General features: G+C 43.4%; 1 protein-coding gene across 4 annotated transcripts in view; it reads right to left on the reverse strand.

Moving 5' to 3' along the window:
- Window positions 1–24,595, reverse strand: part of SEMA5B (semaphorin 5B) — a 282,391-nt gene that overhangs the window by 18,265 nt on the left and 239,531 nt on the right. For 3 of the 4 annotated variants that reach the window (XM_064661407.1, XM_064661406.1, XM_064661408.1), the window contains exons 15-23: window positions 19,267–19,448; window positions 16,059–16,202; window positions 14,428–14,575; window positions 12,950–13,175; window positions 12,095–12,313; window positions 10,069–10,239; window positions 9,038–9,187; window positions 8,089–8,133; window positions 4,692–4,897 (exon numbers count right to left, since the gene is read on the reverse strand). In XM_064661407.1, coding sequence (XP_064517477.1) covers window positions 4,692–4,897; window positions 8,089–8,133; window positions 9,038–9,187; window positions 10,069–10,239; window positions 12,095–12,313; window positions 12,950–13,175; window positions 14,428–14,575; window positions 16,059–16,202; window positions 19,267–19,448 — 1,491 coding nt within the window. Of the gene's footprint in view, window positions 1–4,691; window positions 4,898–8,088; window positions 8,134–9,037; window positions 9,188–10,068; window positions 10,240–10,482; window positions 11,632–12,094; window positions 12,314–12,949; window positions 13,176–14,427; window positions 14,576–16,058; window positions 16,203–19,266; window positions 19,449–24,595 lie in introns of those variants that run through there. The other variant, XM_064661409.1, reaches the window with a different exon arrangement.

Below are 24,595 nucleotides of genomic sequence, written 5' to 3' on the forward strand. Positions count from 1 at the left end.
CGCAGAGGGTGTCTGCTGTGCACTGTCATTTGATTCCCAACAGCACCGTTCTCACTTTATTAGAAAATATCCATTATAACTTCTAATTTATACAGTCCCAAGTGATCTACTGAATATTCCCTCCCATTTTCTGGTAGCTTCATCTGTATTTGCTGTATGATTTTAGGCAAGTGCAGGACTCACATTCCTATTGAAGTTAATGTGTATTGTTCTATTGTCCTAGAAAATTCAGGAATCAAGTGATACATCAAATACTTCGTTTCCCTTTTTTATTGCCATATCCTGCAATCTCACTCAATTCTCACCTCATCTTTTCCCCCAATAAATTTAATCCTTGACACAAATGATTGCATTGCTTCAGTGTTTGGCCCTTGGCTTCTACGAGAGCAGTGTTGATGCCAGAGCAGATGTAATGCTCAGGTGCTTCCTCAGTTTATTTCAGGCATCAGCACAGGGAGTTTGACTGTGAGACTCATGACTAAAGCTGTGTTTAAGGAAGGAAGGACAGAGGGAAGTCTGTCTAGCACAATTGCAAAGAAAATCTGCAGAATCATCATCATAACCATCCTACAAACTGATCCCATCTGGCCTGATCCAAAGGCCATTGGATTTTGGATTTGGACCAATATGCAGACGCCTTTGTCCAAATCCCGTGTAGAATAAAATGTTGGCTCTCTTTACTGGCAGAGGATTTAGCAATAGGAAGAAGTTCAGTCCAAACCCTTTCTCCATGTGTGGCTGTTCCAAGAGCTCCTCTAATTCACAAGGGCTCAATCTTGACCCTACATCCTCCTGCTTCTACTTCAGGATCATCTGGCTTTCCATCAGCATGTGTCTAATAAGTAACTCACATAAGGCATTGAGTAGCTAAAGCAAGATGTTAAAAAAGAGGATCTCCTCACTGCTTTGATAGTCAGTTATTAACTAATCGGCATGGCAGTACCGGGAAGGTTGTAGGTGGTTCTGTAACCCATCATACCAAAACGTGAAGAGCAGATAATTTTTATTTCATTATGCTTTTGTTCTGCACAGTCTTCAATATTGTCAGAGTGCTGTTTGAACTTCAACCAATTAATGAAACATGAACTGCTTATTAGGTGACCCAAAAGGTCTCTCCCCTACGATCTGTGAATACCAAATCAAAATCAGCGTGTTGCTGGTAAATGCAAACGCATGAAATCTTTTAAGACATCATGGCTAAAATAGCTAATAATAAACCTCACAGTATTTTTGAGAAAGCAAAACAGGAAGGGAAAAGAAGCCAAAAAAAATAAAACATCCTTCTGCAAAACACTGGCTATGCAAGTTAGCATCAGCTAAATGATCAATAGGTCACCGTTATGTATGATATTTACATCTGATCTGCATTACTGCATTGCTGCGCTGAAACGTCCAACAAGACTCATATCAGCCAGCACTTCCTTCATTAAAATCTGCCTTCCTATAAAATTCACCTTGATTTAGAAGTTTGCATTCAGTGCTGTACATTTGAATGCAACACTGCCAAACTTTCTACAGTCTTCACCTGCTGGTTGGAGAGCAGAGATATTTCAAGATGAAAACAAACTAAAGATGGTTGCAGAAGGCTCGTTTCCATTATCAAAGAATGGAAAATAATAGACTTGTGCATATGGCCAGCCTTCTGCTACCATCATGTCACTATGCATTATCATTTTCTGTAACTGAAAAGTAGTCTATGCATCATGTCTTTCCTTAATCATGGACTTATTAACTCTTTCACACAGATACACACATAAACCTACAATTATTCTTTCACTTTCATTACCTAAAAAATGTTGAGGGCAGTTTTCTTGGTATTTGCTGAATAGAAACTTACTTGGAGTTAGAATCTGGAATTTCACATGTTTCCACTTTCTTTCATACATACACATTTTAAATTCAGATGGGCCCATATCCAAATTCAGTCAAATCCTCATTTTCAGGAAGGGGAATTTTAGCTTCTTCATCATTTGAATGTTAATTGTGTGGCATCCCAATAAAACTGCACATGCTCCTTGAAGGCATGAAAAACTCCCTTCTGACCCTTAGAAAATTCTGCCAGTTATTCCTAAATATAAAGCTGGCTCATAACAAGTTCTGTAAGTAATTACACAGCACAGAGCACACAGAGCCTTCCTCTTACTTCACTAATGCTATATACTTCAAGGGAACACTGAGGAGTGGCAAATTTGTAGTATGAAATGAGAAATTTTCAGTCAAGAGTTTAGGAAAGGAGGGTCAATAGAGAAGGTGAGCAGAAGGAAATACTCAACAGGAATAGGGAAAAGGGGTCTTCACTTGATAAATAGATTTTACCCCTTCTGTAAATCTCATTCACCACTCTGAAAGTGTATGACTTCGAGTCCTTCTCAGCAAGTAGCCTCTTGCTCCTAAACATTTAGTTTTGGTCTGTCCAATGACTGCAGATTTATGCACTTGAACTCTTTCACTTCCTAACATTCTATAAATAAGCCCCATCTGGTCTATCTCTCCTTGTGTCCAAGTCCCTTCTCCCCCCAGCCTAACTCATACAGTGTCAGTTAGCTAATGCCTTCCTTTAAATAAACCAGACTTTTCAAAACTTGATCTAATGCCTAAGCTCTTTATGTCCCTTGAAAGAAGACTCTAGCAGCTGCTCACTGTTACTATACACTAGATCAAGTATTCAGAGATGGATCTATCAAAGAGGTCAACTCCCTCCTGACACTACATTAACTAATCGGCTGCTATTTTAAACTTTGCTTAGCTTTGTTATTACTTCTACTTCACTGCACCACTTGACACAGACATAGTGCATTTCATAACCCATTTACCCAACTGATCAAGATCATTCTGTGAACAACCTCATCCTTCTAAATTGTAACCATTCTGCCTATTTTAGTATCATCTGATAATTAACATATGATTTTCTTCATGACACAAATCACAAAGAAAATGTGGCACAAATCATGAAGAAAATGTAACACAAATCCAACTTGAAACTACCTGCTTTTGGCCACAAAAATAATTTTCTGCCTTTTCTTCATTGTTTGCTACATAAGAAACAAGAGAATACTCTTGCATATCTCTATTCCTGCAAGCCTTTCTAATCTGGGTCTTCCTATTGACCTTGCCATAGCTACTCACATAACTGAAAGGATTGCTCTCATAGTTTGATGCTTCCAGGATCAGATCTCTGTTCTTTAGCTGTCTTAATAATTTATTACCGAACCTGTATATGCAGAGTATATAGAATAATACATCCTGTGAAACTTTTTTAAAAGTCTCTGAAAATCCCAATACATCTGCTGCTTTCCTCCTATCTAGATCAATATTTATTTAATTTAAAAAAGGAATCCAATTTGCTTGACATGATTTACTTCCCACAAATCCATGCTGACTTGCATTATGATGCTGCACTCTTATTAAACTGTATGCAACTGTAGCCTTATTCTGCTAGCATATGTGTTTTTGAGACTCCATTTGTAGGCAGCAGGATTCTCTGAGAGGCTGCAGTGCCTGACACAAGGAATTCACGACGTTCTTATTGCCAAACTGGTCAGTTATTTTCCAGCTCAAACTGTTTTCCTTCAAAACAGCGAAACAACTTTGACACTTTTCAAATTATTTGATGCAAGCTCTTATTTCTGATGTGCACTCACACTGCAAATCGTGGCCATGTATCAAGAGTCATCCTGTGCCCAGCATTATACAACTCCTACATAGAAACAGTCCTCCACACCCAGGGAGTTTATGGCAATGGTCCCACCACTGATCTTATTGTTGGGTCTCAGTTAGAAGCCAGGCCAGATCAGCAGAAACAGACAATCAAAATGTCAACAGCACATAGTTGTTTGAAGGAATAAGCAGCTGCAGGGCTTCCTTCTGCTTTGTGTTCATGTCCCAAATAATGCTCCACACTGTTCAAGTGACCCTAGGCAGGCTGTTCCTCCTGTGGTGACATGAAGCCCCTCCACCCATCCCACTGCTCACTCCTCTGATCCCACGCTTCACCAGGAGGCTGATGCTCAAACACGACAATGTGCCTCTGTCTCAGCGTATTGTCTCCAGCACCATGTCCTATCTGCTCAGATAATGGGTGGTGTTCTCTTTAGCAAGCAGACACGGTAACAGCATATGCCACTTCAGCGCTCACCTCCTAAGGCTTCAGCTCCCTACTCTGCTACTGTCATTAAATTCTGCACGGCTGCCTGGGGTAAGTTCTGTCCAGTACTGATAGAGGGAGCAAAACCCTCTCTGCTTTCTCATTCACTCCAATTTGGCAGTTCCCAAAGAATTTCCAAAATCTCGTCCTACCAATGCACATTTTCCCAGCTATTTGTCTAATGAAGTTTCCATTTTTATTCTTCCTCCCCTCCGTTTCCTCTTACCACGCACTAACAATGCACCGAACTGAGCTCTTACTGATTTTTTAGAGGACAATTTGTATACATTCAATAGTCAGAATGGGCTGGAGTATCTTGGTATGTACTTGCCAGACTGGCATTCATCAGGACTGTGAAACAGAACAAAATCCCACTGCAGTAATGAGGCTTTCTAACCCCTTTGTGACAGTACAACTAAATGCCCTTTCAACCCTCTGTACAATGCCATCAGCTGGGCACAGAAACACAAACCTACCCAGTTCCAAACATGACATAAATACAGAAATTATTTAGGTAGTATCAAGCTGTTTGTGGTATTTACCCTACCTTGAACTCCATAGGGGTGTACTTCTCGTTCTTGGGGGTTGTGTTGCCCTTGTAATGGAGATGGTTGGGAGTGGTTGGGTGGATAACGGTGGACTCCTGGGACTGCCTCTGACAGCGCTGGCAGTACACGTAAATCACAAATGTTAAGAGGCTAGAGCCAAAGAAACAGGAGACCCCAGTGGCAATCAGATGGATGAGACTAAAACCTGAAAGGGAAATGACAAGAGATGCTATTTTTAAAGAACAGCCCCTTTTCCTCCCCCGACAAGACCACAGGTGCATATCAGAGCAGTGACATCTTGGGATCAACATTAATAAGCTGTTGAAGCCGGAGTCTTATGTTATAACATAAACTGACATAATCTTCCTGCAAATCAGTCCCCCCACTGCAGCCCTGCCTTGAGCAGTTTAACAGGTTCATGCATTGTTTTCTCAAAGCTCCCTCCCTGTCTCTCCTCTCTCCCCTCTATTGATATTGAAACTAAACATTATGTTAAGCTGACAGCTAAAGAAATGAGCCATACAAACAATGCACATTAATGGATTCCAAAGCATGTGCATGTCATGGAAATAAGGGGATAAAAATGCTCAGTGTTTCTCTGAAGGGGAAGGAAGGGAGGGGAAAGCCCTTTTAGCTGGCTGCCCAAAATGCCTATGAGACTGTGTGTGGGGTGGGGGAGATACACATTCCTCCCCCTTGTAATCCAAGTGTGCTCAGCATTCTTGCTTATTCATGGGGCAGCATTGCCTTGACCATGTCTGCACTACCTCTGAGCTGTATTTGTACTGCTAACAGTGAAATAGGGGGTCCTCAGGAGAATGAGAATGATAAGGTGGCCAAAGGAAAGGGGGGAACTGCTTGAAAAACACTTCTTTGTAGGCTTTCTCCACAAATTGCAGAGATAGGAAGCCAGTTGCAGGCAGGTGCCAGCAGGGTAGCTACAGTGCAAATATTTCAAACAGAAAAGCTCTTGGACTGTAAAAGCCTCCTCCAGAAATCTCTCCACGTGGGATTGCAGCAGCACCCTCCAAGCCCAGCACTGAGCTCTGGAAGGTGCTGTAGTTGTGCATCCCACCTGCTGAGAAGTACCTAACACACTCACAGCTCTGACTGGTGGGGGGAAGACAAAGTCAAACAGCACTCCTCGTTCTTCCCTCATCTCACAGAGTCTCACACCCCACAGTAAAACCAACCACCAACAGATCTCCATTGACAACAGAACAAACAGTAGCACCCTTTACAGCCACCAAGTTAATGAAGTAACCAGAGGCAATCTTGGGTGGCAAAATTTTATGACCCTGCTGGATTTAGCTATGTGCAAGGGGCACTCTACAGAAAAAGAATCAGTTATTTGACTCCAAATGCTACTGCCTTTCCTCTGCCTTTGCTCTGTCATCTTTCAAACAGACCTGACAGGGGCCCTAGTGCCTGAGGGGGACCCCCTGACTGCTGGCCCCCTGGGGCAGCTGTCCCAGGGGTCAGCCACACCGGCTCGGTGGCGACTGCAGCGGTAAATTTCCTGTAATACTTAAAAAGCCAATTCATCTGGACAGACTGCTGTGTTGACTTGACTGTGTGCAGAGAAATGGGCCCAGTCAGAGTGTGACTTTAAATGAGGCTCATTCTTAGTCTGATCACGGCGTGCATTTTTTTGGTGCCATCTTATATTTTAACTGATATGCTTTTCAAATAGCAGATTCTGCCCATTAGTCAATGGCTCTCATCTAATCTTTAGTTAAAAAATATCCTCCTGAGTTTAAAAAGAACAAAACCAACAGAATTCTACAGCAAAGTAATGCACTTCAATCATAATTACAGTAAGGAACATACAGAATTTATAAAACTGATGAACTACACTTATTTTTCAAACCACACTATAAAACTCTATTGCAAGATTACCACTTTCTATTGTGTTTTGGATGATGGTCCAAAAAAAAACAACTAGCAGAAAGATTATAATTTCTTACTAAATGTTACAAGACTTCTTCAAAAAGATATTTCCTTTCTAAAAACCTCTGCCTGCTTTACATCACTTTCGACAGCTAAAACACCAAATACACAACTGTGCTCAGTAAAGGCACATGACATGCTGCCACATTCTCCTCTGGCCCAGGTTTGCTTATATTGCACTGAATGTTTCATTTCACTGCCACATTTGCAAGTCACTACATAAAGCTCTCTTACATTTCACTCTCACCTTTGAAACACCCATCTGATTTTTCAGATGAGTTTTAGCTGTATCTTAAGGGGAGGGGGAAACACCAAACAAATTATTTTGTTTTCAGCTTGTGAATCCCCAGGGGGGAAGCTTTCTGGTTCATCACTTTGAAAATATAGATTTTCTGAGATGCATCAACAGAATTTCTATTGATTGGCTTCTTTGCCAAATATTGTAGAACACTAAGTAATAAATAATATTAGCTATGGTAGAATGTAGATTGCAACAGCAAATACAATGGTGGTGGTAAAAGAAGGAAATGTGGGTACAGTGCACAACAGTGGAGTGCAAGCTGTAGCAAGGGGTCGTAGAACTGAAGTAGAACCACTGCACCCTCTGAGGGAGAAGGAGTGGTGCAGGAAGCCAAATGTTACATTGCGGGGGATGAAATATTAATCCCATTGATTTCCCCACAGTCGCAAACCGAGAGGCCACATTTCCATGCCACAGGTGGCACGCCTGTTTCTGCCATGATCTCTACAGGGAGAAGAGATTTTGGCAGACTGCAGATCATCTAGATTTCAGGAAAGCAGGGATGTGATGCTAGCAGGAATTGGCATGGCCATTAGTGTGAAACTAGCATTTCAAAACGTTAAAGAAACCTGCCATTTTCTTCAGTCTGCATTTTTATCTCGGGGCTCCTAGGGCAGCAGAAAAGTGACACTAATGACTGGATCCTTCCAAGTTACATGCAGAAAGGAGACGTGGTTCCTGTGAGAGGTGAGAACTTGAATGAAAGGAAATGTTTGGAGGACAAGTATAAACCTCTAATCTCAACCTATATCAGCAAAGGATCTGTCTGAGACCCTGAAATCTTCATAGGTTATTTAAAAACACCTGCCTTCAAACAGATGGAGGCTTACAGTGGTGGAATGGGGAATATCCCTTCCTTCCTCCTGAACCATTTACCCTATGGGTAGAGAGAGACAAGCAATTGCTCCCTGATAATTAATGACTCTCAGTGGCCAACCCAAACTCTCAAATAAATGAAAATCTTGGAACTGACAAGTGGACATGAGATACATTCCTCCAGTCTGACTCAGACAGCAAGACTCCAGTGGAATTAAGGCTATCAGTGGGATATGAGCTGTATAGATTAATGGTTTGGTTGATACTGCACAGGGAGAAAAGAAGCCATGTTAAGATAAAAATAAGATACATAGGTAATGGTACCCTACCTCCACAGTTCGTGCTCTCATCAATGCTGGAGGCTGGCAGGATCACTAAACAAAGAAAAGAAGATTGGAGGAAGTTGTCATTTTGCCATCACTTTACTTCTTCAAGTAATTAAACCCCCTGTGCTCCAGACACGAGAAGGTGCTCACATGTTCTGCGGCAAGCTGAGAGCCTCTCTAAATTGAATTATAAGCTCATAGTTTGAAACACATGCAACAAAACCTCTCCAAAGACCTGACAATTCCAGTATTGTTACCTGATCACTCTTTAGCTTCAATTAAGGGGAAAGATGAAAGCTGAGAAAACCATGAAAAAGACTACCATTGCCTAGAGATCTCAGATTTTTAAGTCAGGGCACTGTAATCCAAAAAATAACATGTTGGAAAGGCATTATTCAGTCTAGACCCACATCAAGTATTTGCCTGAGAGATTCAATTTCCAGAAAACACAGGGTGGAATATGCTGATGACCATCTGTACATCAACAGTGTCTCTCTGTTAGACCCTGGATTAATCTCCCTACTTCACACCCAAATTTTCTCCATCTGCCTAACCTTAATTCTTCACTCTTTTGGGATGCTTCTTTTGATACCTGAAATCAAGGACCTTCTGTTGCCCATACCCATATGGAGAACAGAGATAATTTTTATATCCCAGCCTGAGATGAACTATGCAAAGTTAAAAGCTTCAATTCAGGTGAAGCCATACTAGTTATTTGTTACAGATCTAGGTAATTCTGTTTAAAAGAAATATTAAGCTGCCTAAGGGAATGCCAGTTACCCTGTGCCTGCCACAAGGGAATGTATAACATGTTTGGTTGTTTGCTTGTTTTTCTAGAAGCATCCAAGCCTAATTTATAATAAAGAAAATCTCAGCCTAGTTTGACAGTTTGGGCACGAACTGCTCCCCTGAACTGGCCCACCCTCTCCCTCCTCGGCGACACTGTACATACCAGGGATTTCATTATACAGGCAATCTTGGTACTGGGTGCTGTTCCCGACACACTGAGAAGAGTCTGGGCTTTGCACCTCGCAGTAGCGGCTGCGGTACTGGATGCCCTCTTCGTTACACAGGCTCCACTCTGACCACTCTGACCAGCCACCTGAAATCCAGACCAGAAAAACACACAGACGACGTCACCAAGAAGGAAAAAGATGTTTTGTAGATATCAAACTTCTCCGAGGCTGAAGGATGTCTAGATCCTGGCCTGGGACTCTCTCACACACCTAATCCAGGGGTCTTTAATGGATTTAATTTTCTCAATACAAATACCAGTGCAAGCATCATACCCTACTTGTCAGGCTGTAGTTTTCTTAATATCGACTAAACTAACCTTTGGTGGAGCATTGCACAGGAGTTGTCTTAAAAGCTCCTATATCAGCTCTCTGGTTAAAGTCATACAAGGAGCTGGATGGGGCAATGTTGCACCAGGACCTCCAAGTTTTGATATGGCTTCCCATAAAGCAGCCAGCACAAGTTAGAGCAATTACAGAGTTCTGTTGAGGTTCCCAAGGGCAGAAGTCAGAAAGACACAAAGGTAATGGAAAGCCAGCACAGAACTAAACCCCGTCCTCTGAGTTGTAGCACATGCTCATCTGCTGTCTGCGAAAGAAAAAGGAAGGACTGTCCCTGCAGCAACTTTACAGATTGCTGCATCATGATCCCTTTTGTTTGTCTTGTAAGCTTCCACGCTGAAGAACCAAGCTCCAGCTTTTTTAATTACTTGAAATGGATCAACCATTAGCAAGATTTTGCCTGACTGGCACCAGAATGCCAGAGTATGGGCTAGGAGTGAGAAGGCACAGAGAAAGGTGATGCATTGCAGTTGAACACTGGGATGTCTCCTTTTTCCCTGGCTCAGCAGACACCTACAGAAAAACTTGTAACTGGTGGTGTTTCTGATATACTTTTTAAACATTTTGCAGATGTGCCTTGCTCCCACCATCCTCCAAGCCAACTGGAGCAGGGATGAGAAGTGGCTACCTTCGCAAGGGTGCGTGTTGCAGAGGGCCTCCTCCGTGTGCAGGCCGATGCAGATATCCTCCCCGCTGGACGGGGCTGGATTGGTGCACGTCCGCGTGCGCTGGTAGTGCCCACCTCCACAGGTTGCTGAGCAGTGAGACCATGGAGTCCAGCAAGACCAGGAGCCTTTCACTGGAGGACATCGGAAAGCAAGGAGAGAGAGGTAGATGACATTGGTTACTCCTCTCACTGTGACAAAGCTGGAGAACCCTGGTATCTCACCTTCCAGATCCACCCTGCCCAGACTAGCTAGCAGTTTCCTGCTCCCCAGGACATTAGGGCCTGACAAGAAAAACTTTACATCAAGAGAAAGTACAAACGTACTGCACTCTGCAGATGCAGAATGAAATCTAAGCAGAAAAAGGCTCTGCATAATAAAGTGCCAACACAGTAACTGTTCTTTATGGTAGTCACTAATATTCACTGAAATAGTCTATTCCATTCTATTCCTTCCCTTTTTATAGAACAGCATTGCTATTATTATTATTATTATTATTATTATTATTATTATTATTATTATTATTATTACTACTACTACTATCTCCTGACACTTCACTTACAGCAACAGCAGATTTACTTGGGAAAAAAGTGCTGTAGAACCTAAGTGGAGCTGATATGGCACCTTTCTGTGGGGCCCCCAAGTCCTCTAGTTTCAGCCTTCAGGAAACAGAAACTCAGAGGCTTTATTTATTGTCTCTGCTCATTGCAGGGGCATTGGACTAGAAGACCTCTAAAGGTCCCTTCCAACCCAAACCATTTTATGATCTGAGCATAACTCCATAGGAGGTTAATAATAAAACTAGGGAGGGACTTAAGAACCCTGATTCCCCTACCCCCCACCCATTATACTGCCTGGTTTACAGGTCGACATGCCATTAATTTAGAAGATAATAACCTGATGACTTAGTGCAAGATAAACCCAGGATTTTTGTATACACATTGAGTGAGGCAGGGAAAGAGGGGAGACACAGAGAAATAGTAATCATGCACTCAGAACAGATTGTAAAACATCATACTGTCCAAGGAGAGAAAACAGCACAGAAGAAGGGCACAGACATTAGTGAAAAGCCACTGAGAGCTTCCAAAATAGTACTAATAGCTGCCTTTATAGTACTAGGGTTATTTCCTTTTTATAGGCCATAGAGTGCAATATTTGACACTCCTGCTACACTCTTGCTGCACATTCTGATCATCTCTGCATTGGAATTTTATCTTTGTATTGAATTTTAGAATCATAATAGTACTACTATAATAGAGCATTTTCAAGTGTAGGCCACAAACTATATTGCCAGAGGTAGATAATTGCTAGAACTGCAAAGAGGCAAGGTAATTTGTGTAAGATCACTTAAATTTAGTATAGATAGTTATTACAGAGCAAGGAGAAGGATAAGTGAGAGAGAATACAGTAGTCAGTGGTCTATTACTACTATTCTGGACAAGGAGTGCAACATAAACATGAGGACAAACTCGAAAACCAGGAAACCAGGCAAGAATACTCCCTGCTGGCTGTGCAGGAAATGGTAACTGATGTCAAGAGGAGATGCCCATCGCAAGAACAATACGTAAGCAGGAGAGGGGGAAGAAACAAGTGTTCACAAGAAGAGCCGCCACATCAAGCATCTCTATACAGTATTAAGCCACATTTATTAAGCCTGTCTCCTCCTCAAGGAGCAGATACACCATGATGCCCTCCACAGGATGGAGCATCAAACCTTCCTGAAGCAAAAAATTGCTACAAGCCACTCTACTACTTCCTCTAGAGGATGTGGTTGTGTTACCCTCTGAGCCGAGGTGAAACCTAAGTCAGCGCTAAAGATCACATATCTGGGTCGTTACAAAAGTTTTAAAAATACCAAGGAAAATCCCCCAAATTTAAAAAAAAAAAAAAAGCGCCTTAGAAATACTGATTTTGTTGTTGTTGTTGCTCTACCATTAAGATTTGGGAAAAACTCCTCTGAATTTCATGCAGGAAGATGTTCATGGTTACCTGGGCAGGGATGAGGATTGCAGTCTTGGTACTCCATCGCTGACCCCACACAGGGCAAGCCACCATTTTTAGGTTCAGGGTTTGTGCATGTTCTCTTCCTGATCCTAAAGCCCAGCTCACAGTCCCTGGAACAGGAAGACCAGGCCCCCCAAAAGGACCAGCCCCCATTGATAATCCGTGCAGAGGTCTTACCAGTCTTGAGGAGGTCATCAACAAGAGCTTCAAGGAAAACAAACAAGACACCGTGAGATCACAAATTAATCAAATTAATCAAAAGCTGGGCTTTTGAAAAGCAGCTCAGCTCATGAATAAAATCAGGATTTATGTGCCCTGTGAAACAGTTTCTGTTGAAAGCCCTTAGCAAGAGTTTTGTTCCATGGAGAACACAAAAAAAAATTTGCACACACACAAACTGAGTCTACTGATCACCTTGATAAATGACCTTTCTGGGCAGAAAACTGGGAGTCCAGGCTGTGCCCTCAAGACACTGACTTGCATCACAGCAGTACTGCAGAGACCAACCTGAGAGGCTGGGCACAAGGGAAGCCCAAGAGAGAAAGAAAAGGCACACTGTCCTGCAGAACAGCTTCTCTTCTTTACAACTGCATTACTTGCCTGTTCTCTTTGGGGCAGCAAGAACAAATCTCTACACTGCCATAAGCACAGAGCTCATGACTGTTATCTCTATGTCACAGCGCTCTCTCCATCCCTGGCATTCTGCAGTGACACCGGTCGTACAGGTGACACTAGTTGTACTACTGCAGACACAGTCAGGTTTGTGTTGTCCTGACAGGACCCCCCTCCCACCACCAAATCTAGGCTTGCCCTGTGGTCCCTAGAGCTGGCAGGACGTACAGTCAGTATCACACACTGCTGAGCCATCATTGGGGCAGAAACGACTCTCGGTTTTCTTCCTCCCAAACTGCAGCTCGTGGGGGTCCGACAGCTGGGCACGACACGTGTAGCGGAAGCGCTGCTCCTGGCGGGCACCGTTCTGAGTGATGTTCACAGGCATCCAGGGGGTCCAGGGTGTGTTCCTGCGCACCTCCGGGCAGCTCTCTGGGTTGCAGGTCTTATATTCCTGTCAAGAAGGAAAACCACTTTCTCCTTACTTATTAAACAGCATGAGCCTAACTGGCAGAGATTTATTTACACTTCGGAAAATAAGGAGGTACCTTCTGGATCTAAAACAATCCCCATCCACCTTATCTGACCTCACAGGCACAAGCCAGTGCTGGGCACACCACAAAATGTGGTGACTATGGAAGCAGTGGTGGTGCATAGCTTCAGGTGGACCTCAAGGGTAAACTATGCTTGCTATTTTTATGTCTCCCTCAGGTTTGTGTTTATTTGCTGACTCTAAGTCCTGTGGGGCTTTGACAGCTTGGTACATTATGGGCAGGAGAATAATTCAGGCAGTAGATAACAGTAACAGCCAACAAGTTTTCTGCTGTGACCCTGAGATGCTGCTCTCAGGTCAGCCTAGAGGAGCCCCATGAGGACAAAATATCAGTAAGGTTTATTCCTTGAAAAGTTTATTTTTGATTTTTAATATGGGTTTAGATTATTTCTTTCTACAGCTATTTTTGTTTGATTGGCTTTTTGAACTCTCTACTGAGGGTTATGAACCATTTACCATCCTTGGTGTATAGGGATGGGGTGATTTGGGGGCTTTACAATTCTCACCACTAGTGGGAGGAATTCCAGTGACGAACATTGTGTTCTTGATTTAAAATAAATGAATAAATCTCTCTCTTCTGGCAGAGGGGAAGAAATAATGCTTCCGGACCTCATGATTTTAGAGTAAATGTCACACAGCTTGTGAAGAGATGGGAAGTGTCAGATCAAGTCTGCTTGCTCTGAAAGGAAACTCCACAAAACTAATTAAAAGAGCTGCATGAAACTGCTGCTAGAATAGGAAAGGGAAAGTAAAGAGAGCAAATGGGTAGCCATTGTGTCACTGATGGGTGAACTAGGTGTTGAACCTGTTTATTAAAGTATGACAGTGTGACTCAATTTGGATGTGTGTGTGGCCTCCTTGACTCAACAGATCATTCTTGGGAGCAGGACAGAATTAAAAAAACATGTATAGCGCTTTCAGGTAAAGGCCATAAAATCTAAGCCCACAGAGGCCTAAGGAAATCCTCTGTACTCCAGTCTGTCCCTAAATCTGCCACCTCTCTGCTTCCAAGTACATTTCAGCAAAAGCTGAGGACAGCATTTTCTTCTAGCTTAAGAAATAAAACCAAGATGGAGAGAGGAGCTAATACCAAGTTCCTAGATGCTGGCTGTCAGTAGGTAACCCTTATGCAACATCAATAAACAATACATACCACAGCACAGCCTGGACATGTATTTCCATTTTCACAGGACCTCTGCCTTGAATGAATCCCTCCACCACAGTTCACACTACATTTATTCCAAGGTCCCCATGAAGACCAAAAAATTGGTAATGGACATGGACTGTTCTCATTACAGAATCTGAAAGAAGAAAGTGCATTGCTCAACAAACATCCACATCTGCACATCCAAGGAACAAAATGGTGCAGGACACAAGATTGCACATTGCATCTGGGTACAACTGATGCATGCACAGAGAGCCAGCAGAGGCTGACACACCGCCAGATTAGCAATATTCCTGTTCATGGAGAGAACTGTAGCCTTTGCACAGAATGAGAGGGGATAACCAGGCTGAGCTCAGGGAGACAGTTGGAGTAAATGGTCGAGATCAGGTGTTTTAAAGTGCTCTAGTCTCAAAACTTTTCCACAAACACTGAATCCATAGTAGAGCTCATAAACTGAAGCCCAAGTGTCACAGAGAGAATGGATGGTAAATGGAGTGACTAGTGGGAGAACAACTCAACACTGATCTGTCACTGATGGTAAGTGCTAAACAGCTTACAATCTTCTCTTCACACAGTCTAGCTTTTACTGCTCCTCAGACCCTAGGAAACTAGAGTTTGCAAATAGAGCTGAACTAGATGCTGTATGCATCTAAAACCAGGTCCTAATTGAATGCTATTTCATGTTCCCGTGTCAAAAGTAACTTTAATTTTGTTCACAGTTTTAATCAATATTGTTCTCAAATTGAATCACACAGGACTGCAATTGACTCTGATGTAATCTTTAAACCCAAAAAGGACCATTGTGAATGGACACAAATCAAATCGAACATTAAAATGTCTTGAAACAAGAAAGTTAAATGAATTGCTCTTTGTATTCTGAGAAATGCAGAGACATGTCTTAGTGACCACTCAAGGGACAAGCAACAGCCTATTGCCAAGCAGAGGTGGCCTTTAATGAAATGTCAAATCTGGAAACAAGTTGGAGTGCCTTGAAGCATGTGTTTCATGAGGGGTCAAGCTTGAAGAAGTGTTATAGTGCAAATGGCTCTGTAGGTTCAAAAAGTATTGGTTTTTTGTAATTTTACATGAAATTGTCTTAGTTTAGAGGGGAAAAAAGGTTTTTCTGATGCCATGCCCTGCAAAACTCAAGACTGAATCTGTGAGTTAAGCTATATTTTGCCTTGAACTTCTTTTGGTGCACCAGCATCATCAAGTAATAGAGACTTGGGAGTGGTGCAACTGGCAATTAAAAGCTGCACATACTCAGCTGCCACTTCCAGGACAGATCAGAAGAGTGCAACTGCATCTGTAAACTCTGCTAACAGCAGGCACAGCTTCTCCTTCAGGTGAGGAGGGCAGCCCCCTGTTGGGGGCACAGGAATACTTATGGAGGTCCTGCTTGATAGTGAAGCCAGTTCTGAAGTCTCTGATGTTCACAGGCTCATTGAAAAAGAGTGGCCATGCATGTAAGCAGCCTTCTCCCTCCCAGGCTCTGGAACTCCTTCCGCTCAGCACATTCAGCTAAGCACCTTAATCTGCAGTCACGGAAGAGTCACCACTCCCAGCTGCCACCATTACGACCACAGAAATGAGCACACAGTGTTGTGGACAACTCCTACCTTTCTTCCCTGCTCTGTCCAACGCAGACCCTGCCCCCATACCGTGGAGCAGGATTGCTGCAGGATCGCTGGCGGACCTGGAAGCCAATCCCACAAGAGGTGCTGCATGGGGCCCAGGAAGACCAGGGTGTCCAAGCGCCATTTCTAACAAAAAAGGGTGAGAGAAAACAGAGTATGGGGTCATCCAACAGTCTCCCTTATCATGCCATGCTTTATACAGCAAAACACATAAGACTATTCATTTCAACCAGACTTTATATCAGAGGAGATTTAGAATAGGGAGTTTCAAAAGTGCTTAGCACTGGCCTAACTTTTCTCCCCTTTGAAGTCTCTAAGAACTGGAAAGAAAGAGAATGAAGACAATGCTGAATGATTCTGTAAATGCCTCCTACGATTTGTCAGGCAACAGTGTGGCTAGTATAACTTTCACTGACTATTCCCTCATCACCTCCCCAATGTCTCATAACCCAGCTCTTCTGAGCCAATGGCTGATCCCAAAGTTGTGTCTCCTGAACTCTTCTGCACAAAAAGTGCAGGTTTTGAGAATCATGAATGCCAGTTGTGCCAGAGGATGTAAGAAACCTAGCCTCTGCTAATTCAGTAAGTACGGATGCTTTAAATCTCTTACAGCAATACCACTGCCAGTTTTCATGGTTTTATCACAAACCTCATAATATTTTGTGTTTTCCTAGAGCCTTCAGCATTGAATCCTATTAAGTGGAAATCTCAAATTTCATTAAAAATAACAATAATTGCTTCTAGCTTTCATGGCCGCCTGCAGACGTCACTGTAGTGTGACCTTAAATCTGTAGAAACCAGAGGCAATTAAGAGCTCAGAGGCAGGATCGAGTTTCATGGTTTAATGAGTGATCACATCTCTGCTGAAGAGTGGTAACATAGCCTGAAGCAAATGTGATGTAAAACCCCTTAGTTCACACCTCAGTGACAGAGATGTTGGCAAACACTCCGTGCCTCGTGCCTGCAGCGGGCTGAGCACGTGCCGGCGACGCTGCTGCCGTGTGGTGACTCAAACGTGCTGACACAGAAGCCAACATTTTCATCTTTTAAATCTTGCATCTATTAAAGCTCACCTTCCTCTGATTTGGCAGAGGAACCTTGAAGCAGGAGAGGAAGAACTGAATCTCATCTCTTCTGTGCTGCAGGTTTCATTTCATATGGAGCCAGTGGTAATGCTCTGTCTTATAAAACTGCCTAATCTTGACACTTCACTGCCTTAAGCCAAAAAATATCTTTTTTGGGGTGTGTTCTTTCATAAAAAAAACCTTTCTAAAAAGTCTAGTCAGAAAACAACTCAGGTGCTCTCTGAATCTTGAAAGTTAAGCTTGAAAACAGATGTTAATTTTCAAAGCATTTACTGAACTGATAACACTGCTGGCAAGAAATATTTTCTGGCATAGCACCAATCAGGGCAGAGGATGAAAGTTAAAACCGACATTGCCCTTCACACTTTTTGTATTTGTTATCAACTCTTGCCTGTTCTTGGCAGCTTTATTTCAGAACCCTGATAGATCTTTCTCCCCTCCTCTTGTTCTCTTATCCCTTCTCCCTGCTTCCCTTCCCCTCCCCTTCCCACCCCAAACAAGGTCAAAGAACAAGAAACTCACTTATATAAAAATCCTACTATTCCATATTATTCTGCCAAGTTTTAACCCACCTACTACCTCCCCACTTCTTAACCCAAAAGAAAGATTATGTGTGAAATTATGAAAAGAAAAACATGAAACGGAAGGTTGCTGTTATTGTTGCAAAAGGAGCAAGTAATTTCTACTAAAAAAATCCTCAAAAACCCAACAGTTCTCAGCATATTTGTGTTTCAGGATTTTTAACAGAAATAAGACACCTTCCACTTTGAGATCTCCAGCTTTCTAATAGAACTCATCTTTAAAACATCCTGCTCCCTCTTTGCAGAAAGAAATCTCAATGCCATATGAAGTCAATTAAAGGAAAATTTGAGGGCTGAGGCGGATGTAGGATGACCAGATGTCCCTATTTTTCAAACCATGCTGTTTTCCTATGTCTTAAGATTGAATAATCTGTTTTTCATCCCCTTCTTAGAAGCTGTTCCTGCCTTTTTTGCCACCAGAGCAGTGCTGAGAAACCCATCCCACTGGCATGTTTTCCATTTGCCACTGACATAAAAAGCCTGCCTGGGGAAAGCTCCGCTCAGCCCACATTGGCAGCACAGGGACAGGAATGACTGCACACCTTTTGGGCAGCACAGCCCACAACTGGAAGGAGATATGCCAATTAAAACATGAGTATTGCTGAATTTTTGGTGCCAAGACCAGCACTGATCTCCAGGGATGAGTCAAGAGACAGCTGTCCTTAATGGAATGAATGTTTATGGAGAAGATAAAGTAGATAAAAACTGTATTGACCCAATATTTACCAAAATACTAGCTGTCCCCACCCTGGTTAAATAGTGCTTACACTATTGCATCGTCTTTCCTTGAGTCATGACATGATGTAGTCTGAGGGTGGTGAAGTAACACAGACACAAACACCATGGCTATGTTTGGGCACCCAAGAGGAGAACATTTAGCTTCCATACTGCTCAAGCATTTGTTTCAGACTTCTGTGGACAGGCAGGAGCTGAGCTGCATGTGCTGGTGCAGTGCCGTCCCTGGCAGACACGCCTCCCGAGCAGCCAGGTGATGATGTGTTGCTTTCACCTGGCCAGCGTGCTGCAGACAGTTCACAGACTTGCAGAACAGGGCAAACAAGCCTTGCTCAGAGCTAAGCTAGGCCCTGTCTTTACAAGCGTTACTCTGAAGGAGCTCTGCTTGCTTTTGGAAATGCAGCTGTGAAACCAAAACTCTGAAAAATTATGAGCTTACTGATGTTTTTAGCCTATTGCTGTTCAGTCGGCTAACAACTACCTCTGCCTTATTCACCTCCTCCTGAGGGGTCACTACTCACTGCACAGGGAGGGAAACCAAGGTACAGTGTAGGGAAGGTTAATGTGTATGGTAATTTTGGGTGCTCATCTTCCAAGAGCCTTGGCTGAAGGCCCTTCTCCCAGTGCCCTTGGGCTCCCTCATTTTACGCTGACTTCAAGCTGGATCTCACACACATCACTTTGGCTGGGATACAACAACATGGTCACAAAAACACAGGGAAAGAGCTAAGCTGTGGACAGGCACAACTCTTGTTCCCTTCCTAAAAAGCACAAAGAACACTAAGGTACCTTGAACAATTTGCGACCTCAATCCTGGCCCCTTCACAAGCACGACCTCCACAGCGAGGACGAGGGCTGTCACATGAACGTGACCTACACATACAGGAGCCTGTGCTGTCCCCATCCGAATGCTCACACAGTTGCCATGGGGACCAGGGCCCCAATCTTCCATTTGTTGTCAGGTTTTTCACCTAATTTTAAGAGAAAAAAAAGTCATTAATAGCAAGTTTACATTTCTGGAGACAAGCCCACAAAAGAAATGCCAAACAAAGCTGCCGGGGGGGATTAGGATGCAGCTTAGATGGGAGCTGTCCGTGCTTGCGAGCAGGATTGAAAACAGAGGGTTGTTTTCAGACAATGCCACATCAATATTTACCCTCCAAATTCCACGCCACATACCTAACATGTGCGCACACGCACCGAGCCGACCCAGCTAGCACCACACTAGGAGCAAGCATCCATCTGCCACACCATAAAACCGCCATGCTCCCTGTCCCACACTGCACAGCTTCAGCCTTCAAACACACAGCCAGTGCTGATCATCCCCACTCATTATGCTCCAGCCTCTGCAGTGCTTCCTGCAGAGCGTTTTCTGAGTTAGCATTCATATAACCATAGTGACCAGCTGAGACCAGGCCTCGCTGAGTTTGGCCCTGTCCAAACACACAGTAAGAACTGGATCCCTTTCTAAACAGAGCTGTAGCCTAAATGGCCAAATGGGTGAAGGACAGAAAGCGAAGGAGATGGCATTAATGCTGAGGATCACAATGATCTAAAGAGCAAGAATTCATCTCAAGACCAGACCATGCTGCTATCTGTTTCCTCTGCCCTTTCCTTCATGCCTGTATAGCCCTGAACAGGTTGGAACTTGAGCTTCCTGCATTCTGTGCAGTCCTGGCAGACAAAAAGCATGAGAAACAGAACTATTTCAGCCCAGGACTGGTGAAGACCTTCCAGGAGACAGAGTGTCAGAGCTTGCTCCCCTGTGCCTTGTTCTAGCCAGTGCTGCTAGGTGAGCCCTAAGCTGAGGGCTGGGGGAGTAAGCTGCTGAGACCCTCAGCCTCAAGGCTGGCTGGAGAGGATGCATGCTGTCCTCCTGGGATCACACCTGGCCACCACTGCCTTCTTGTGCCCATTCCACCACTACTGCAAAATCCAGCAGCCCGGGACCATGTCTTGAAAGCTGCCCTAAACACCCCTGACCTGGCATCATCTCTGCTCCTGACTTGAGAAATACAAGGCAGAAAGAGATCCATGCTGGCCCTGCCTAGGCCCTGCCTATTCCCTTGCGACAGTACAGCACCGTGATGGACTCTGCCCTGGTGGCTCCCTCCATCCTCCCCACCCCATGTCCCAAATTGCTGGGCCTTGCAGACAGATGGCACAGAAGGTGGATGCCTGCAAGTGGCCCATCCCTGCGGTGTCACCCACGGGGTGGTGGGATGCTCAGCAGCTTTGGTAAAACTACTGGCAAACGCAACACTGGATTTGGCCTTGGTGTCGCACACAATGAAGGGTGAAGGAAGGAAGAGGCTGGAGCCCCGGTCAACAGCCCTGGCCCCAAATCTGAGCCAGCTGCCTCTGACAAACCCCAGTGTGCATGCTTCACTCAGCTCTGCTGCCAGCAGGATCAGCCCCTTGGGCTACCTCAGAGGGGCCGTAAGGCTGCTCAGGAGCCACACAGGGAGACAACTGCAACCACAGGAGTAGTGCTTTCCAACACTCATCCTCTGAAACATGCTGCTCTGTGCTTATTCTCCGAGTTTGGCACTATGTTAAACACTCAGAATGTACCTCTGTGGGCTGTCATCTTCCCCTCTCACCCATCTACAGCAGCATCAAAAACATGCAGCAGTGGCATGGAAGTAATTTAGATTTGATATTGCACTCCTCAGGCTGCAGTTGGGGGGTTTCAGGCATCTGCTGTAAGCCTTTGTTTGCAATAGATTATCATGTTGTTGTAAAAATTTGCCCTGGGCTGCAGGTTACAAGGCAAGATGCCCAGGGAGGAGAACACTGAGTTTTGTTGTTGTTGAATTTGCTGTTTTAAACACTGTTTAAAAATCAATACAGTTGGGTTACTATAAATTGGGGATGGGAGGTTGGTGGTGGGGGCCGGGAAACCAAAAGAACTACTTTGAGATACTTAATAGTAGATTTTTATCTCCTTTTTCCTCCTGCCTTACAAAAGTCATAATCCAAGTATTGGATCATTTCTATTCATTTTTGAGCTGGAAAGCCTTGCTGATTCCAGCAGGGAGTTCTGTTCAGAAATCAATGGTATGATATGGCCCGTGGCTTCAATTAAAAAAAAAAAAAAAGCTGACAAATAGTTATTGGCTCATAAGTGATACTGGGAAACAACCCAAAAATTAAACAAATAAGCAGCCATAACCAAAATGCTGAGATTTATAGACATGTCACATTCTGAGTACAGGAAGTTTTTATACTTCAGAAATTACGTATGGATTATTATTCCATCTTTAAATCCACAAAAATATCTTCAAAAGAGCAAACTTGGGAAGTGGGATGAAAACCCATAGGCATTGATCTTTTTCAGGAATAGCTTTACAAGGCAAGTCCTTTGTAGCCAACAGAGTGCCATCAGACAGAACGGACATCTTTAATAACACATCTGATCAAATGCCCTTCTCTCACCTGACAATATTGCCAATTCTGGAATTCTTGTCTTTTATAAGCTGTCATACTCACACCAAAGGCCTCACCTTTTCCTTTCTTCCTTGTACAGTCTAAAGGCTCAAATGCATGATCTGAAAATTCACACTGGCCATTCCTAATCCCTGCTACCAGGATATTTTCCATGTTTATGCTGATATTACAGGTAAGACTAGAAGCATTCCTTATTCTTTCATTTCATCTGTTCTTTATCTTAGCATTCAGATATCAACCGCTTATAATTTTGCCAAGCTTTAATGACTTCATCTGGAAGTTTCCACGTTGGCTGTTTGATGAAGGCTGAAAATTTTTGCAAAGTTTCAGTCAAACTACTTCAACCATTTATAAAATCAAATCTAGGAGAAAAGAATGTCTACATTTTCCTTGCAGCAAACTAGTGTCCAGAGCAAGGAACTGAACTTCATGACTTTGTGCTACCTCTTTGCAATTCCCATGAAAAGCCATTCAAAACTGCCTGATACAACATATGCACATAAATGGAAGAGCCATGCAATTTGTGGAATTTGTGTGCTATCTTTTTTTAATGTTAAAATGGCTGACATTGCAACCTTAGTAATGACCTCGAGTAGATTCTGGGTGTTACCTGGTAATAACATATATTACCTATTGCCCAAGGTATTATATTAACACTACATGATTAATCCTCTATCTAAAGTCCCTTAATATTAAAGCTGGAGACAGGGAATCTGTGGCACAATGTAGTGCTGTAAAAAGATGTTCAGACTAGCTCTGAACAAGCCTGTTTGCACAAGAGAAGCAGTCGTGTTAGTGTTGTGATTGACTCACACAAATGCCTGGCCCATGTAGGATATAATTCAATAATATGCCAGTTCTGGCTTTAAAAGTTGCTGCATGCCAGTCTCTCAGCTGTGCCAGGACATCTGTTTGTGGGCTAGGCTGCAGAAGAACTCACTGACATTATCTGGGTTAGGAAAAGTTTATTTGGGAGGGGTGCTTTTTATCTACACCATTTCACAAGACTGTGATCTCACATACAGCTGTACCAGCACAGCTGAGCGCCTGGTGCTCAGCCCAGAAAAGTGGGGTGAGAAAAGCCAGGACTTCTTATGACAGTAACTCTTCCAACTAAATTCCCAGACAGGTCTTTTCCTGGAGCGAAATTCAGCACCGTATTCCCCTCCCTTTCCAGTAGTCACCTGCACATGCTGTCCTAGACCTTTGCCTCTGTTGACCATGACCTTTATCCTGCACTGAATACAAGGAAATACTTGGATATTGCTGATGTAGGTGCTTAAATGAGCCATCCCACTCCACACTACTGGTGAATTCATTCCAGTGAGAGGAAGAGGTGAACAAAAAAGAAAGCACTTGCGTGTGGAATTTAAACAGCTTGGCAGCCTGTCAGTTGAAAAGCACAAGGCTTATATATATAACAGAATGAGAGCACCTACAATGAAAATAATCTACAATGGAAATGCTAAAACAAATGTAAAACTAGCGCCCCAGGAACAGCCAAAGCTCCTGAATATTCTGTGCTGGAATTTTTTGACCTTGAAACAATGATCTGGAGTAGCATGTTCCCTAGTGTGCACCACAGCAGACATGTTCAAACTAGAGGATTAACACCTCACACACCTATCAACAGACACAGGCGTTAAGCAGGACGAGATAACAGCATGGGCAATCAAGAAGCACTGCATCCCAGTTCAACACAGGAGGGTTATAAACACACAAGCCTCTGAATCCAGCAGTGAAAAACTTAAGCCTGCCAAGCTGAGGATGGATTGAAGTAATGACTAATATTTCCTGGGAAAATATCTGAGAAATAAGGAAGATAAGGGGAATAAACATCCCAGCACCTCCAGATAGAAATAGCATACTGAAGACATAACCCATCCAGTCCCCTCTCTCTATCTACCCGACTTAGCAGTATTAACATGCTAATTGACATTAGATAATAATGATGAACATTAATGAGAATTTCTCCCCCACTCTCAATTTATTTAACAAGACTGGTTTTCCTCCCCAGCCACCTTGCAGGTACAGTTCAAGCAGCAGGAATTATATTTGGCTAGACAGCTTCTGGGGATCATAGCCAGGAACTGGATATTGTCATCAGAGGAGGGTGGGTGGCTGGGAAGTGAGCTGGAGAGCCAACTCAAACTGACTCAAGCAGAGACACTTTTTTTCCTTTCATGCATCTCATGGAGACCAGGGCAAGGAAAGAAGGCCATCTCTTTGCAATATCATGTAGATTTGGTCTTTGGTCTGCTGAAGTGAATCCAACACTGTCTTTCTAATATCCCCCTCCTCGATACACTCCCCTCTTCCCTTAATTTCTCTAGCACACACTGTATCCTTTTGTTCCCTCTTCAAAGCATCCATGCAATAATTTCTCTGCTGCTGCCTGGATAGCTCTTCCTCCAAGTACAACACTTTTTACCAATGTTGTCCACTGGGCCCAGCTCAGGGATCCAAGAGGAAAGTTAACCAAATTCTTGTTTTCTCAACCTGCAGTGAAGCCAAGGAGATTGGGAAGATAGTGGAGCAGCCCTGAAAAGGTTCAGGTTTCAGCTGGGGCTTACGTGGTTCTCAGCAGTAACCCAACAGCATGATCCATTCTTTTTCACTCAAGGCATGGGGGGACATGAGGAGGACTGAATGCTTGCTTTGGGATCCA

Source organism: Pseudopipra pipra, chromosome 7 (genome assembly GCF_036250125.1).
Source record: "Pseudopipra pipra isolate bDixPip1 chromosome 7, bDixPip1.hap1, whole genome shotgun sequence".
NCBI lineage: Eukaryota > Metazoa > Chordata > Aves > Passeriformes > Pipridae > Pseudopipra > Pseudopipra pipra.